This window comes from Bubalus kerabau, chromosome 7 (assembly GCF_029407905.1).
Source record: "Bubalus kerabau isolate K-KA32 ecotype Philippines breed swamp buffalo chromosome 7, PCC_UOA_SB_1v2, whole genome shotgun sequence".
Taxonomy (NCBI): domain Eukaryota; kingdom Metazoa; phylum Chordata; class Mammalia; order Artiodactyla; family Bovidae; genus Bubalus; species Bubalus kerabau.
Window position 1 is genome coordinate 102,400,846 of NC_073630.1, and position 16,970 is coordinate 102,417,815.

Here is a 16,970-nt window from a genome sequence, read left to right on the forward strand (position 1 = left end):
TCATGTATTTTCTTCTCTGAAGATAAAAATTATATATATTATTAAAGCATATGAATTATATGTAAAACACTGTCTAAATATTAGCACTTCAGAAGCCTCAGTAATACCCTACAATGCCTCCTTACCTAGAAGCACCTATTTTTCTCAATCCCTTTCTAGAAAAGAAAAAAAGGAAAGACTAAGTACAACTAACTACTAATTGACTGTAAAGCAACAACTTCTGAATACCAGTAGCAAACAAATATAGCCTGTGTGTGTGCTAAGTCGCTTCAGTCATGTCCAACTCTTTGCGACCCTATGGACCGTAGCCCGCCAGTCTCCTCTGTCCATGGGATTCTCTGGGCAAGAATACTTGGGTGTGTTGTCATGCCCTCCTCCAGGGGATCTTCCCTACCCAGGGATCACACCTGTGTTCTTTTACGTCTCCTGCTTTGGCAGCTGTGTTCTTTACCACTAGTGCCACCTGGGAAACCCAAAAACCATTGTCTAAGATATAACTATAATACACGCAGCCCTGTACTGTTGCTGCAAGCTTCATGGAAAGCACAGACAGCTCTGGCTGGTGCTAAATGCACAAGTTCAGTAATTTCATAAGAAGCTGAGAAATGGGAGGCAAGGAGACATGGAAACAAGGAGAATGGGGCAGAAAGTGGTCGAGAGTCAACAGTGCAAGAACCAAAAGTGACAGCTGGGTAGAGAGCTATAGACTTTATGTTACTATTTTCCAGTCAGAGTTTGAGGTCCTGAAAGGCACAAATTCTTCTCAAGGAATTAAGTCTTAAGGACAATTACCCTATACTTTAAGAGAAGGGAGACATTATTTGTAAATGACCAGATAAGACATGGATCTATGGAGAAGGGTTTTGTGGGGGGTAGTTGAGAAGTGAGCTGGGTCCTGAAGAACAGGTTAGAGGTGGCAGTTGATAGCTAAGCAAGCGGTGAACAGTACCGCCAGATTCATCATCTCCGAAGGAGAAGATTTAACTCCGGGACCAAAGACAGTCTCAGTCCCTCGCAGCTTTGTGCAGATTTTATTTAAAGTGAAAGTGACAGAAAAAGCTTCTGACAAAGACATCAGAAGAGGGCAGGAGAGTACCCGCCTCACTAATTTAAGTGGGGCCTTATACACTGCTCACCTAGCTTCTGAAAATAGATAAAAAATACTTCAAGGCTGTGAGAATTTTGCCCAGACCCTTTCCCGTAACATACACCCTGGGATGACATCAACACGAGATTAGCCAGAAGGAACAGGTTAACCCAGAGCTCAAGGCTGTGGAAGTTTTTACCCAGACCTTTTCCAACAGCATACATCCAAAGCTCAAAAAAAGGCATGTCCTTGAAGAAGAGATACTGATGCCTACAAGGACTATTTGTCTACGTCAAAAGAATGCGAAAAAGAAAGAATGCTGACCTCCTCCTTAAAGGGGCCTTAGGCTTGGACTCCTTATCAACCTGCCTAAGTTAACTCTTTCACAGTGAGGGGCTGGGGAAGTACATTATTGGCAAAAGGTAAAGCATGATCACAGGCATGGAAATGAGTGGTTCAAAACATAAACAAAGAAGACAAGTAGGGACGTCCCTGGTGGTTCTGTGGTTAAGAATCTGCCTGCCAATGCAGGGGACATGGGTTCAATCCCTGGTTAGGGAAGATTCCATACGCTGTGGAGCAACTAAGCCTGTACGCCACAACTACTGAGCTTTAGAGCCCATGATCTGCAACAAGAGAAACCACTGCAATGAGAAGACTGAGCACCACAACCAAGAGTAGCTCCTGCTTGCTGCAACTAGAGAAAGCCTGTGTGCAGCAACATAGGCCCAGCACAACCAGAAATAAATGAATAAAAGAAGACAAGAAGTTCAATCTGGATGATGTGTAGGGTGGATAAAGAGTAGAAGAAATAAAGGTGAAAAACTAAATTGGGTCCGATTTTAGCATGAATCTAGGCTAAGAAGCACTGTGGTATCACTATTAGGGAGATTTTTAGGGGAAGTAATACAATCAGAGCTTTGGCCATTGTCAGGAAATAGTGTTTAAAAGACATTCTTGACTTAGAAGTCCAAAGCACTAACAGCCATAAAAAATATAATTTTCCTTGAGGTTGAGACAATCACTTGGGGAAAACTCGGCTTTAGTCTTTGCACTTAAACACACATAATAAGCATATTCTAGGAGATTGCACTGTACCTGCTTCCTGTGAAAGTTATGATTAGGAGGCAAATAATTAAGGGCTGATACTCCATGACTTTCAAGAAATTATCTTTCGAAGATACTACGGAGATCAGAAACCATTTAGCCCTAGATTATATTCATCTATGTATAAATTACAGAAAAACAGAAAAAAGTATGCTCTAAATACGACAACATTTTAGTTAACAGCCACCAAGAGGGAAGCTAAACTATTTTATTGTTTGTTGTTCAGTTGCGCAGTTGTGTCTGACTTTGCGACCCCATGGACTACAGAACGCCAGGCTTCCTTCCCTGTTCTTCACCAACGCCCACAGCTTGTTCAAACTCACGTCCATTGAGTCAATGATGCCATCCAACCATCTCGTCCTCTGTTGTCCCCTTCTCCTCTTGTCTTCAATCTTTCCCAGCATCAGGGTCTTTTCCAATGGGTTGGCTCTTCGGATCAGGTGGCCAAAGTACTGGAGCTTCAGCTTCAGCATCAGTCCTTCCAATGAACATTCTGAGTTGATTTTCTTTAGGATTGACTGGTTTGATCTCCTTGCAGTCCAAGAGAATCTCAAGAGTCTTCTCCAGCACCACAGTTCAAAGGCATCAATTCTTCGGTGCTTAGCCTTCTTAATGGTCCAGCTCACATCCATACATGACTAATGGAAAAACCACAGCACTATATGGACCTTTGTAGGCAAAGTAATTTCTCTGCTTTTTAATATTCTGTCTAGATTTATCATTGCTTTTCTTCCAAGGAGTATCTTTTCATTTCAAGGCTGCAGTCACCATCCACAGTGATTCTGGAGCCCAAGAAAATAAAGTCGGTCACTGTTTCCATTCTTTCCCCATTTATTTTCCATGAAGTGATGGGACCAGATGGCATGATCTTCATTTTTTAAATGTTGAGTTTTAAGCCAGCTTTTTCACTCTCCTCTTTCACCTTCATCAAGAGGCTCTTTAATTCCTCTTCACTTTCTGCCATAAGGGTGGTATCATCTGCATATCTGAGGTTATTGATATTTCTCCCGGCAATCTTGATTCCAGCTTGTGCTTCATCTAGCCCAGCGTTTCTCATGATGTACTCTGCACAGATGTTAAATAAGCAGGGTGATAATATACAGCCTTAATGTACTTCTTTCCCAATTTCGAACTAGGCCGTTGTTCCATGTCCAGTTCTAACTGTTGCTTCTTGATGTGCATACAGATTTCTCAGGAAGCAGGTAAGGTGGTATTCCCATCTCCTTAAGAATTTCCCACAGTTTGTTGTGATCTACACAGTCAAAAGCTTTAGTGTAGTCAATGAAGCAGAAGTAGGTATTTTTCTGGAATTTTCTAAGGATTTTGAGCATTATTTTGCTAGCATGTGAAATGAGTGCAATGTGCACTAGTTTGAGCATTCTTTGGCAGTGCCCTTTTTTGGGACTGAAATGAAAACTGGCCTTTTCCAGTCCTGTGGCCTCTGCTGAGTATACTCGGGACATTTACCTTAAGAAAGCAGCAAGTAATATGGAAAATGTATTTTAGAGGAAATTTTCCTTCAGAAAGAGTTAAGTCCTATCTCTTTACAAAATATCAAGGGTTCACTACAATTCACTAACTAAAGGTTCCGGGGAACCAAATCAGTATGTCAATATTAAACATCAACATTTATGACCCAAATAAACTATTACCCCCGAAAAGCAAAATAAGTCAAGGGTATGACTTGACCAACAATTAATCTCATTTCACACAGTCAAAAGTCTGTCTCTAAATTTCCCCATCACTTAGTCAGGACTATATTACCTTACTCTAAGAAAACAAATGACTCACTGAGCATCCTTCAATGATAATTTAATTTCCTTAGGTTTTTATACTCTACATCATCATTTTAAAGTCAGACTCTGTTACTGAAATGGGAAACACTCCTTGACTTTATCCCAAACATCGGCATCTTTGTGCTAGCCAATGAGTTTAACTCTGTATTAGGCCAATTCACGACAGCGGGATTGTGGGGGCAAGTGGAGGAGGGCTGGGTGAGAACCCAGGGTACTGATCCCTGTGTAGCCACACAGCACCAGCTCAGGGGCCCATAAGAAATCTGAAAAATATGCTAAAACAACACGTGGGACAAAAAGGTACAGAAAAAACAAACTGCTCATACTTAAGGTCATTTTATACTTACCTCTATAACAGAGTCAACGCTAAGATACTATACAATTACAAAGCAGTACATTTCTTTATTATTTAGCAAATTCAATTCCAATGTCCACACAATCCAAGTGTGAAGCTTACTAAGAAAACAAAGGCAACAGTATTTAATTACAGAGAAAGTTAAGCTAAAGATACGATTAATCCCTACACTGATAAGTCCTCTGATCACATAGCCCTTCATCCCTACAGTGATTATTGATTAGTCCTCTGATCACATGGGGCTTCCCTGGTAGCTCAGATGGGAAAGAATCTGCCTGCAATGCAGGAGACCTGGGTTTGATCCCTGGGTTGGGAAGATCCCCTGGAGAAGGGAATGGCAACCCACTCCAGTATTCTTGCTTGAATTCCATGGACAGACCATGGGGTCGCAAAGAGTCAGACACGACTGAGCGACTGTAACACTGATCACACAGTGATCATCAGATCATCCCTATAGTGATTACTGATTAGTCCTCTGATGACATAGGCCAGGGGTTGACCTCGGCTGTATGTTGGACTTGCTTAGAAGCTTTACAGAATAGTAGTACCTAGGTCCCACTCCCAAATATTCTGATTTGTCTTGGAGGTAGCTTGGGCGCTGAGATTTTAAAAAGGCCTCAAGGTGACTCACTGTGGAGCCAAGCTGCTGTATCAGTCAGCATTCTCCTACATGTAGCCTTAGACTTTTTCTCTGGCCATTTCACATCTGTGAATTTCACAGTTCAGCTCTTTTCCCTCAAGGCCAGGACCTTTAGAATCTAGTATAATAACTTAGCATAATGTCTGCAAAAAGTAATCAGTGCTTGTTAAATAAACAGAATACAGGCATGTAGATCATGATAAAAATGAAACAGAATATTTTTAAAAGATTAACATACTTGCTTAAACTTTTGCATATCATTTCTGCTACGTTTTCACAGTTCTTCTTAGTGGGACAAAAAACTAAGCAGGAATAACTGGGAATAACTTCTGTCACCAGTGCTACCAAGTGATCAGGATCCATCTTTTTCAGAGTATCGGAATACTGCACAACAAGATTTAGGAACAAGGTAGTTAGCAACCATGAAAGCCTTTCACTTTACCAGTGTGCTCTGGAAGGTAAGTAAATCAACCATAACTTTGAACTTCTCATTTAATAAATATGACCATTTTAAAAAAAAGATGCAACTTATATTACAGAGCAAAATGTTAAGTCCCACATTTGTTATTAGGGTTTTGTTAGGTGTATTTAATTTTAAATAAAGGAAGTGAAAATAATCAATTGTATTAATAACTCTATGGCCTGCCCATCTTCACCAAAGCAGAAAAAGTCCACAGAGAGAAACACAAATTGATCCTAATAATAGTCAAAGAACTGCATAAATAAGTTAAACCTCTTGCTATTACTAACAGTTTTCAAAAACATGTTCAATCATACCATAGGACAGGTTTTCAGAAATACAAAATATATTTATCAAACAGACATAAAGAACTCAAAGAACAAAGAAAAATGTAAAGTTATTTAAAATCTCCTCACTTTATTCAACTTTACTGAAAACTAATTAAGATACAGATTTAGAATAACATATATTATTATAATTATACCTTTATACCTAATATACCTAATTATTATAATTATAATACACCTTTATGTTATTGTTTAGTTGCTCAGTCATGTCTGACTCTTTTGCAACCCCATGGGCTGTAGCCCGCCAGGGTCCTGTGTCCATGGGATTTCCCAGGCAAGAATACTGGAGTGGGTTGCCATTTCTTTCTCCAGGGGGTCTTCCTGACCCAGGGATCGAACCCCTGTCTCCTGCATTGGCAGGTGTATTCTTTACCACTGAGCCACCAGGGAAGCCCAATATACCTTCATGGAATAATAAAACTGATGTAAAATTTCTTTCTCCCCTTTTAAATGTCCTCCATGAAAACCACAGAACATTAGCACAGTAGATATCCATATTTTCATACGCCAATATCTGAGCTATAGAGCCCACAAATATTTCTTCTTGTATTACTGTTGCTACTGAATGAATAAACATTTATGGGAAAGGTCTCCAAGCTTTCTTGGTCCATGGAGCCCCAAGGTCAAAAGAAATACCAAACAGTTTGATTATTAGGTAGTCAGGTCCAAACAACAAGTATGCATTTCTTCACAGATAAGTAGACATCTGAATAACAACAAATGTCAGTTGAAAAAGAAAAATTTTCATTTCATTCTTAAATAACTATCATAACCCACTAAATGAGAAGTATGCACACCTGGGCCCTGCAGTCTTTCAAACCATGAAACCCTCATTTCCTGTTCCATATTGATTTTCACATGGTATTTGCTTACAGTAAGTGCAAAAAAAAAAAAAAGTCACTAACTTCACAAAGATATACTATCCTAGGAAGGAATGTAGTGTGATCTAATATTGACATTGGAAACTGTCTTGAACCAGTCATTTGTATGGTGTCCAACAGATGTCCAGCATCAGCTTTTTTTCTCTTAAATACCTGAACTTTCCCATGGTACCCATGTGACTCCTTTGTGGTGTGCCAGGGCAGCTGGGCACAAAGTCTAAGAACCTCACCATCAGGGATTATCAAGGTTACCTTGTAATTAAGGAGGCGTGAAAAAGTCATGCCATTCTCAGCTCTGCTGTCAACTTCATATATTGTGTCATTTATTTTCAGATATTCTTTTAATTCAACCTTGAATTAAAAGGACATTTGAAATTAATACCATATACAAATTCCTTTTTCTAGAGTTTCAAATTTTGTAAAATATGTTATAAAACAGTACAAAAAGTTTAGCTTTCCTAAGGTATGCAGAATGCTTCAACTTAAATTTATTTCTTTCCCATTTAAGTTTCTTTTTCCTTTTAAATCAAAATAGGGATTACTGTCCTTGAGGAAATACTTTTGAATTAAATAACCACATATCTAAAAGGAAAATCAGACACTTGTATTTGTCACAAGAGGAAGTAAAGGTGAGCCAAGTGTTCACACTCTTATCTTTTATTAAGGACTTATTTGTGTTACTCCTCCAGATTTAAAACTTTATTAGTCACCAGTTTTAATGTGAATACCACCAAATTATTTTCAACTTAAGTATCTGTAGACAAAAGAAGTTTGTAAATAGAGCTTATTGAATTTTTTAAAAAATAGCATTGAGAAGCTCAGTGTACTATCCGCTGTACCACACAGCCACCCACAGAACACCATCTAACTTGACAACTAAGGTCAGGAACTATCTCGTGAAAATTCTCACATTTGGTGCAAATGTAAAAACACCAAATTTAAAGATAAAATTTTGTGATTCTAAACAATTATTTTCTGAAAACCTATTTAGACACAGAGACTACGGAGTACATGTACATTATAAGCTGCTTTCAAATAACTATGAATAACATGTACTTATTTTCTTCAAGCCTTTTGGGAATACTGTTATTGGGGAATTTAAATTTATATCCATGTGAGGTCTTAAATTTATTTTAAAAAAGCATTATAACTATCAAAACTTTTAATTTTTAAGATAAACTTTTTTATGTGTTAATAACTCAAAACGTGAATCACTAAATTCTTACCAGATGAAAAAATTTACCTTACAGAATATAAAGTGGAAAAGCAGAACGGGTCTGAAAATTTTCATTCGGTAAATATTCACAGAAGGTCCGTGAGCTGGGCACCCATCTTGGCCAAGCTCCCTGACCCTACAGTGTATGCTCCCTCCATACAGACTTGTTAGCATTTAGACACAGTGAGTGGCATTATGCGCCTTCATCATTCTCAGAATTTTTATATAGCACGTTTGCTACAAATATGATATGTAGCAAAAATAACACATAACAAATCAAACCTTAGGTACATACTGGTCTAAACTGGCTGGTGTAATATTCTGCTTGCAGGAACTTCTGTAGGTCTTCAACATTGTTTAACGTTGCACTCATACCAATAATTTGAGTCGTTTCTAAAAAAAAAAAAAAGTATTGAGAAAAATGTGTTATTTAGTATTTCATAACAGTAATTTTAGTAACCTTTTTATGTTTGTAATTTTTACAGAGTGATGCGGGAAAGAGGGGGCAGGTAAGACAAACAGTTGACCGTGAACAAAATGAGGGTTAGGGACACCACCCCTCTGTACAGTTGAAAATCCATGTAAAACCTGTACTCGGCCTTCCTTATCTTCAGTTCTGCATCTCCAGATTCAATCAACCACAGGTCCTGTGGTACTGTAGCACTTATTACTGAAAAAACCCACTTACAAGTGAACCCATGCAATTCAAACCTGTGTTGTTCAACAATCAACTCTATAAAACCAGACGATTAATCTGGCAGATGATATTACTTAGAAGAGAGGTATAAGCTGGTCACACAAATTGGGAGCCATAAGAACACAGGAAGACTTTGAAGTCATGAGTATGGATGAGAATTAGCAGAAACTATATGAAGAAGGAAACAAGGGATGAATCTATGGTAACACCAATGTATACAATGAACACACTTAGCAAGCAGTGTCACAAAGGAGAACAAAAGGAGAAACTGAAGAGAGCCCTTTTGTTCAAATATCTATTAAGTGCAAGGCATTGGTGACAGAAAGACACATAAATATGTATCAGTATACTTATATAAATAAGTATATAGCAGCAGTATACATAAGTATACATGTAAGTACACAGCAGCAGTGTACGTAAGTATACAGCAGCGTATACGTTAAGTATACAAATAAGTACACAGCATCAGTGCATGTAAGTATACAGCAGCAGTGTACATAAGTATACACATAAGTACAGAGTAGTAGTGTACATAAGTACACAGCAGCAGTGTACATAAGTGTATAGCAAACACATGTCCATTACGTGCAGGTACTATGCGAGATGCTTTACAAAGACTGACTCACGCTGTCTCCACAGCAAGTCAGTGAGAAAGGTTCTATTACTATCCTCCATTTTTGATGCACAAGGAAAAAGAGGCAGTTACTATACTATATACTGTACCTGCCCAAGGTCACATACAAAGTTAAAAGTGAGCTAGGATTTGAATCCAGCTGCAGAGTCTGTCCTTAGCCATTACGCTGTTCTACCTCTCAGTGTTAACACATGATTGATCTTACAGAAAGACAATAGGGAAATGAAGACAGAATGGTGTTTCAGCACCCAAAGGAAAAAAGAATGATGAATACTCAAATATTGAAAAGAAATTAAGACAAGAACTATCAGTGTACACTGGATGTGATAAGTAGACGATCATTCTCCTTTCTTCCTCTGCTTTATATTTTGTCACTATCTGACACACTGTTTTCTTGTTTATCTGCTTATTATCTGTTCACTTTCATTAAAATATAGGTTTGATAAAGGCAGGGACTTTGTTTTATTCGCTGTTACATCCCTAGCACTTAAAATAGGGCCTGACATGCAGTGGGTACTCAGTAAACATTTTTTAATCAATGATTATAAAGTGCTACAATCTGCCTAAATACCACTATTGTCAGAATTTTAAAAATAATTATTAAAATCTGACCTTTATGATTAATAATTTTCTATAAACTATTATAATACATAATAAGCTATTGCAATAGTATATAAAAATAGAGAAGACATTTAGAATAAATATTTCATATACATTTAGAGACTATCTGATGTTGCAAAATAGCTCCTTAAAGTGACTATTTACAGACAATGTTTTACATGATATTGATGCTGGCAACAGCAGCAAACCTTTACTGTGCTATGTCTGAGCATGGCTGAATGTGTTGGTCACATGTGTTACCTCATGTAATTCTTACAATCCCATCATGTTTGTACCATTATTGTGCCCATTTTACAGATGAGGAAAGAGCGGTTAAGTCACATGCCTAAGTACACAGAGCTAGTAAGTGGAGGATACTGATGGGGACATCTTAAAATGCTAACTTCATTTATCTTCATGATTCTACTCATGCATCCAACAAAAATGTATAAACTTATTTTAGAAATAAAAAACTAAGACAGAAAGCTTAAGCATCTTGCTTTAGGTTACATAATCTAGCTAGTGATAGGATTAAGTCTTTTATAGGTCTCTTGATTATAAATCAACTAGTGAGCACATCTGGAAAAAAAACTTACTGCTGGTGTAGAGGATTTTTGCCAGAGTCATTTCCAGTATAGCCCCACGGGTTCCTTCACCAATCATGTGCAACTTTGAGATTAAAAAAAAAAGGATAAAAGTAAATCTGCATATAATACCTATATAAAACAAGCATATATTTGATGAAATGAAGAAGCAATATATGCTTTATAACTCAAGCATTTTAGTTATGTACCAACTAGAGTACATATTCATTATTTCACTGATATTTTAAGTTATTGAAGTTATCCCTAGGACAATGTCCTGGGATCAGGAATTCATCAGTACTACCATAAAACTGAACATATGGACATATATCCACTCTTCAAGAAACAACTGACAAAAAACTGAATTTAAGATTACCAAGCATGAAATGCCTTCATCTACATACTGTCTATATACTAAAATAAATTACTCATCCTCATAAGGTATCAAACAGATACACATAATAAGTGTTAGTATAATAAAAATGTTAATAAATCAACAAACATAGTAACCAACCTCATCTACAACAACCAGACCCAGACTGCTAATTCTTCCAGTTTCAATCAAGGAGTTCACCAGACTATGTCCTTTTTCAATAGTGGCAATATATAATGATTTCTTTTCCCTTCTTTTAATTGGAGGAAATTTTCCTTTGCTTCCAGCGTATTCCTCAACAAAGAAACCCAGTTCTATACCAAAACTTGACAAACCTGAAATCTAGAACATTACAATAAACAAAAAAAGTCAGATAAATAAGAACTCTAATTATTAAATGTTCACAGGGATTTAAAAAAATCTAAAATAGTGTTTCGGAGAAGGCAATGGCAAACCACTCCAGTACTCTTGCCTAGACAATCCCATGGATGGAGGAGCCTGGTGGGCTGCAGTCCATGGGGTCGCTAAAAGTCGGACACAACTGAGCAACTTCACTTTCACTTTCACACAATGGAGAAGGCAATGGCAACCCACTCCAGTGTTCTTGCCTGGAGAATCCCAGGGACGGCAGAGCCTGGTGGGCTGCCGTCTATGGGGTCGCACAGAGTCGGACATGACTGAAGCGACTTAGCAGCAGCAGCAAAATAGTGTTTAATATAAATCAATGGGAATAAGGTTACAGTTAAACATATACATCTAAGAAATGTCATAATGTACTGACCCTTGCAAATGCCATTTTTAAACTATGTAATAAATGCAAAAAATAAATTTTAACTGTCTTTTCTGATATTAAAAAACATCAGAATAACTCATTTGATAGAATAATTGGTTAGTTTGTGCTTGAAAAAGCATGCTAAGTATCAGTAGAACATTTGAAATGGAGTTTAATTCACAAGTTTAGGGGAAAAAAAAACTTTCTTAAACAGGTAATTAGTATTATAAGAGATTTTTAGTAACTACACCACACTGCTTCTGCATATCCTAAAAATAATTCTGCATCAATAAGGCTACCTCTTCTCAGTCAATAAAGTTCTTACATTTATTCTAGTTTTCATATCTGAACATCAAAATAACATTAACAAATACCATTTTCTTTAAAAAAAAAAATCACACCTTTTCTTGAACAATTGCCACATATGGAAGGATCATTAAAACATCTCTTCGCCGGCATAGTAGTTCTTGTAGCATTAAAATCTCAGCCACGAGGGTTTTTCCACCACTTGTTGGCAAGGAATATATTAAATTTTTTCTTTCTTGCACAGATTTCAATGTTAAGCAAGTATGTTGCCATTCTGTGGAATTGAAAAAAAGAAAAAGCCTTATTTTTCCCTTCTACAAAGTTTTCTAAGAAGAAAAAAGTCAAATCCTACCCTGTGTAGCATCTTCTCATAGTAATAAATGTAACTATATATAAATATAAAAAATCTACAATGCATGGTGTGTATACTAGTTCAGGCCTGGTTGGTGGGGTAGGCAACTAGTTTACCCAATTGCCAGCTGCAGACTGAGGTCTAAGATGCCACCAGGCATGTAGGCCTGCTGGACAAGAGGTATTGCCTGGGACATCAGAGGGGCTAAGGGGCATTTCAAGAATCTGTGTGAATTCTAAGGTCTTTCTCTTATATTCGGTAAGGACACCGTGTAAGCTTCCCTTCCTCATTCACCCAACAGAGAAACAGAGCCAAGAGGGAAAAAAAAAAAAAAAGATAATTTACACAAACCTAGAAAGACTATTCAATCAGCTTTCACAGGGTGCTGGTTTGAATGGTCTGAATACTATTTTAAACCGATGAGAGGGACTTCCCTGGTGGCCCAGTGGTTAAGACTCTATACTCCTACTGCAAGGGGACTGAGTTTGACCCCTGATGAGGGGATAAGATCTGGTGCAGCCCAAAAAAAAAAAAAAAAAAAATCCTTAAACTGATGAGATTGCTTAAACCATTAAAGACTAGGGTTATTAACTACAACATCTAGGGTTTCCCTGGTGGCTCAGTGGTAAAGAATCCACCTGTCAATGTAGAAGACACAAAGAGACATGGGTTTGATCCCTGAGTTGGGAAGATCCCGTGGAGAAGGAAATGGCAACTCACTCCAGTACTCTTGCCTGGGAAATTCCACGGACAGAGGAGCCTGGCGAGCTACAGTCCACAGAGTTGCAAGAGTCAGACATGACTGTGACTAAACAACAAAATCTAGTTTCCACAAGTTATCAAGGTGGAATTCATGAAAAGGATCATATTAGATCCAAAACAAAATGTGAAAACTAGTATAAATACTTTGTAGGAAAAGTGGACAATGTGCATCATCAAAAGTCTTCAAAATGTGCATTATATTTACCTCTAGAAAAATGGGCAAAAGATATGATGACATTTCACAGTATAGAGAAATGCAGATGGTTTATAAATACACGGAAAGATGCTCTACTGTTACCTATCAAGCTTGGCAAAAGAAATAAACCAACAAAAAGCATTAAATAACTACCTAAACAAAAAGCCCCCCACATGTAAAATACAGAGTTGACTAGAGCAGGAAGAAACAGGCACTTTTGTGTGTGGTTGATGAAAGTATAAACTGCTAGTCTTTTGGGGAAGCAATCTGTCAGCAACAAACATAAAACTGCACGCTGCCTTTGACCTAGCAGTATTGCTTACAGAACTCTACACTGACTGAAATAAAAAGCAGGCGCATGTGTAAAGGTCGTGTGTAAGATGTTCACCATCGCATTGTTTATATAACAAAGAGCCAATAACAGGGTAAAGACTGATCACACAATCATATGAACTAATTATTCGCAGCCTGAAATATATGCAAATGATTATGTATTTTTTACTTTAGAAGTATTTCAGGATTTTACAGTACAGGGAAATGATAGCCATTATTCTGTAATAACTTTAAATGGAGTATATAACCTATAACAATACTGAATCACTATGTTGTACACCTGAAAACTAATATGTTGAGGAGGCTGCAAAGTTCATTTGGGTTTTTCCACAAGCTGCTATAATGTTGTAAATCAACTATGCTTTGATAAAAAAATTTTCAAAAATATTTAAATACATTGAATATTTAATACCTAAATATTAGAAAATACTTTAGGCTAGTATCACCCATTAGTTATCAAACTGCAGATGTTTATGTGAAACTACATGTCCACATTTTATCCAACTCAAGAGTTTTAAAGTATAAAATGACCAAAATAATAAATATTTAGAAATAACATTTATCTTCACATACTAAAAAAAAATTACATTAATTTAGTTCCCAATATTTTTATAAAACACTAAGAATGTAATTCTATGCCTAAAAGGCAAAAACAACAGTACTGTATAAGGCTGAAGTTCTCTAGCTCAGGAGCTCTCAAACTTTCTGCACATCAGGATCAGGAGGGCTTATCCGAGCAGAATGCCAGATCCCAGCCCAAGGTGCTGACTCAGGAGGGCTGGGGTGGGACCTGGGAATGTGTATTTCAACAGATTTCCAGGTGATGCTGATGCTGCAGTTAGGAACTGAACTTTGAGAAGCATTGTTTTAGCTCAAGGAAAAGTAACACACATATTCATGCTTTAAATTGGTCGTATCGTCATCAGATTTACCAATATTGAGATTTTAAAAATTATTTACTAAAGTTCTTACTTTAAAGCAGTCATAACTAAAGTCCAACTTGGCAAGTTCTAAACACAACTGGCAAAAAAATTATCATCCCTTTTTAACAGATCAGGAACTAAGGCTCAGAGTACAAAACCTGTGGTTAAGTGACAGCGCCAGAACTCATCATCAGGTGGACAATCCCCAAGATCCCACGTCTTGCGACAACTAAGCCCATGTGCACAACTACTGAGCCTGTGCTCTGGAGCCCATGGGCCCCAGAGCCTGTGCTCTGCAACGAGAGAAACCACTGCAACGAGAAGCCTGCACACTGCAACTAGGGAGTAGCCCCAGCTCACTGCAACTAGAGACAGCCGTGCTCAGCAATGAAGACCCAGTGCAGCCAAAAATAAATAAATTAAAAGAAATCTTAAAAAAAGAAAAAGATGAGTTAGGTAAGAGTCTTGTCCTGAGGGCAGAAGATGCAGATGAAACACAGAACAAGGTGCTGGGAAGAAAAATAGAGGGCATAAAAGTAACATCTACTTCAAGGACAATACACACCTTTAGCTCTTGAACTGCAAACCTCACAATTTAGTTTGTTAGACTCTTGCAAAGCCTTGTATTAGACTTTGTTTCCTGTAGTCCTACTTCTCCAACCTCAATGTCTTCCCCCTGAGATAAGAACCTATGTTTTCAGGTGGTTCATGATACTTAGGAGTTTCAGAAGTAATTATGAAGTGATTTGTTGATAGCATGCTCTTTCGGGATGGCAGCAAGTAACTCTTCTTTGTCTAAAGTGACACATATTTGAAAATATGCAAGGAGCCAGGGTTTTTGAAAAAATGTTACAAATCAGCTATTATTACTACTATTTATCTGCATTTAAACCCTAATTTAAGCTGTCTTTAAAGATGTTTATTTTTAATTCATGATATCAATACTGACTCACTCAAGACATATGAGTAGTCAAAGGAATTTCAGCAACTACGTTTTGGTAGCAAAGTAACAGTCAGCCAAGGAAGCTAAGAAGACTGAGGAGCAGCCAGTCTAATTAGAAAAAAAAGCCAGGAGTGGAATGTCAAGAAATGGGTGTTTCAGGAAGGGTCTGGTCAGTCGTGTTAGGTAAGCAACTGAGAAGTCAGGAAAGAACTAAAGTCTCACTGGGTTTACACTCCAGTCATTATATAATAAGGGACAACACAGAACCCAGAGGTGGAATGGGCTGGGAATTATCTGAGGTGAGGAAAAGGAGACAGCAAGGATAACAGGTTGGAGGAGTGTGGCCACAAAGGGAAGAAAAGAAGTTCAACAGCAGCAGGATGTGGATGGAAAGCTGAGAGGACTGAGTTTTTGATTTAAGGTGAGAAATAGGACCATGGATGCATCTTTTTTCTACTGATTTGCACCAACATTATGGTAATGAGGGTAAATGTTTTTTCATTCCAGCAAAAAACATTACCATATAATTTTTCAATTCCCTTGAACTGAACATAAAGATCTCTCACTTTGCTGGGTAATGAATAAAAAGGACCAAGGTCATCTGATGATGACTCAATTGTTTTCTTAGCAACATTAATTTCTTCAGATAGGAGAGTCTCTTTGAGCTGTTTAGTCCTAGAAAATATTGGTGTTTGGGCTTTGGCATTTCCAGTCATGGTACTTTTTAGATGATCTTTCAGACTTTTTCTCCTATTTGCATCTGAACTAGTTCTGATTTTAGAGGAGGATTCAACAGTCTGCTGGGGCTGCTCTCTGCTATTAACGGGAAATTCCTCATTCACAGTCTTAGGAAAGGATGAGTTCCAATCCTTTTCTTCAGTAGATGGACCACCCAAATCACTGGAAGAGTTATGCAAATTTTCAAAGAATAAAACCTGAGAAGAAGGTACATCATACAAAATATCAGCTTCAGGTTCAATAGAGACATCTTCATGCCTGCTCTGGTTCTTTGTGTGGTCACCTATATTTAATTCTGTACAGTCACCTACAACAGTAACATTGAGTGTGTTATGTTTATCGCTTTCTGAACAAAGATCTTCAGTGGCATGGTCTGTAGCATGGTTCCTATGTTCAGGAAGTTGCAAATACTTTTGTTCCAGGTCATCAACTTGAGCTAACAAAGAGTTCTCAGCAAAGCTATCATAGTCACCAAACATGTCCTCTTCACTGTCAATAATCTGGAAAGAAAACAAAAAGATTTATCGTGGAGTCCAGCTTCATTAAGAATAAGTTTCAGCTGAAAGCTCTCTTAGGTATATAATTGTATGGTCACATACGGATCACAAACCTAAATGTAAATAATCCTATAAAATAGATACTATTGTCCCATTTTACAGATGGAGATACTGAGGCCCAGAGACGTTAAGTGACTGACATCAACTGTACTCCTAGGGATGCTAGGATCCTAATTCTTAAGGGACCGTTAAATCCTTTAAAATGGTAGCAAGACCGACGGCCATCTATTGGGAAGGATATTATCTCACTAGGAGTTTCTGATAACCACAGTACTGTTTCCCGTCCCATCTGCAGACACTGGCCTGCAATA

The 16,970-nt window shown here is 37.7% G+C and overlaps 1 protein-coding gene across 6 annotated transcripts in view; it reads right to left on the bottom strand.

The window, feature by feature from the left end:
- Positions 1 to 16,970, bottom strand: part of HELQ (helicase, POLQ like) — a 49,466-nt gene that overhangs the window by 31,637 nt on the left and 859 nt on the right. For 3 of the 6 annotated variants that reach the window (XM_055588964.1, XM_055588965.1, XM_055588962.1), the window contains exons 2-8: positions 15,885 to 16,602; positions 11,951 to 12,129; positions 10,919 to 11,119; positions 10,417 to 10,489; positions 8,185 to 8,282; positions 6,926 to 7,024; positions 5,224 to 5,369 (exon numbers count right to left, since the gene is read on the bottom strand). In XM_055588964.1, coding sequence (XP_055444939.1) covers positions 5,224 to 5,369; positions 6,926 to 7,024; positions 8,185 to 8,282; positions 10,417 to 10,489; positions 10,919 to 11,119; positions 11,951 to 12,129; positions 15,885 to 16,602 — 1,514 coding nt within the window. Of the gene's footprint in view, positions 1 to 5,223; positions 5,370 to 6,925; positions 7,025 to 8,171; positions 8,283 to 10,416; positions 10,490 to 10,918; positions 11,120 to 11,950; positions 12,130 to 14,986; positions 15,781 to 15,884; positions 16,603 to 16,970 lie in introns of those variants that run through there. The other 3 variants (XM_055588966.1, XM_055588963.1, XM_055588967.1) reach the window with 3 other exon arrangements.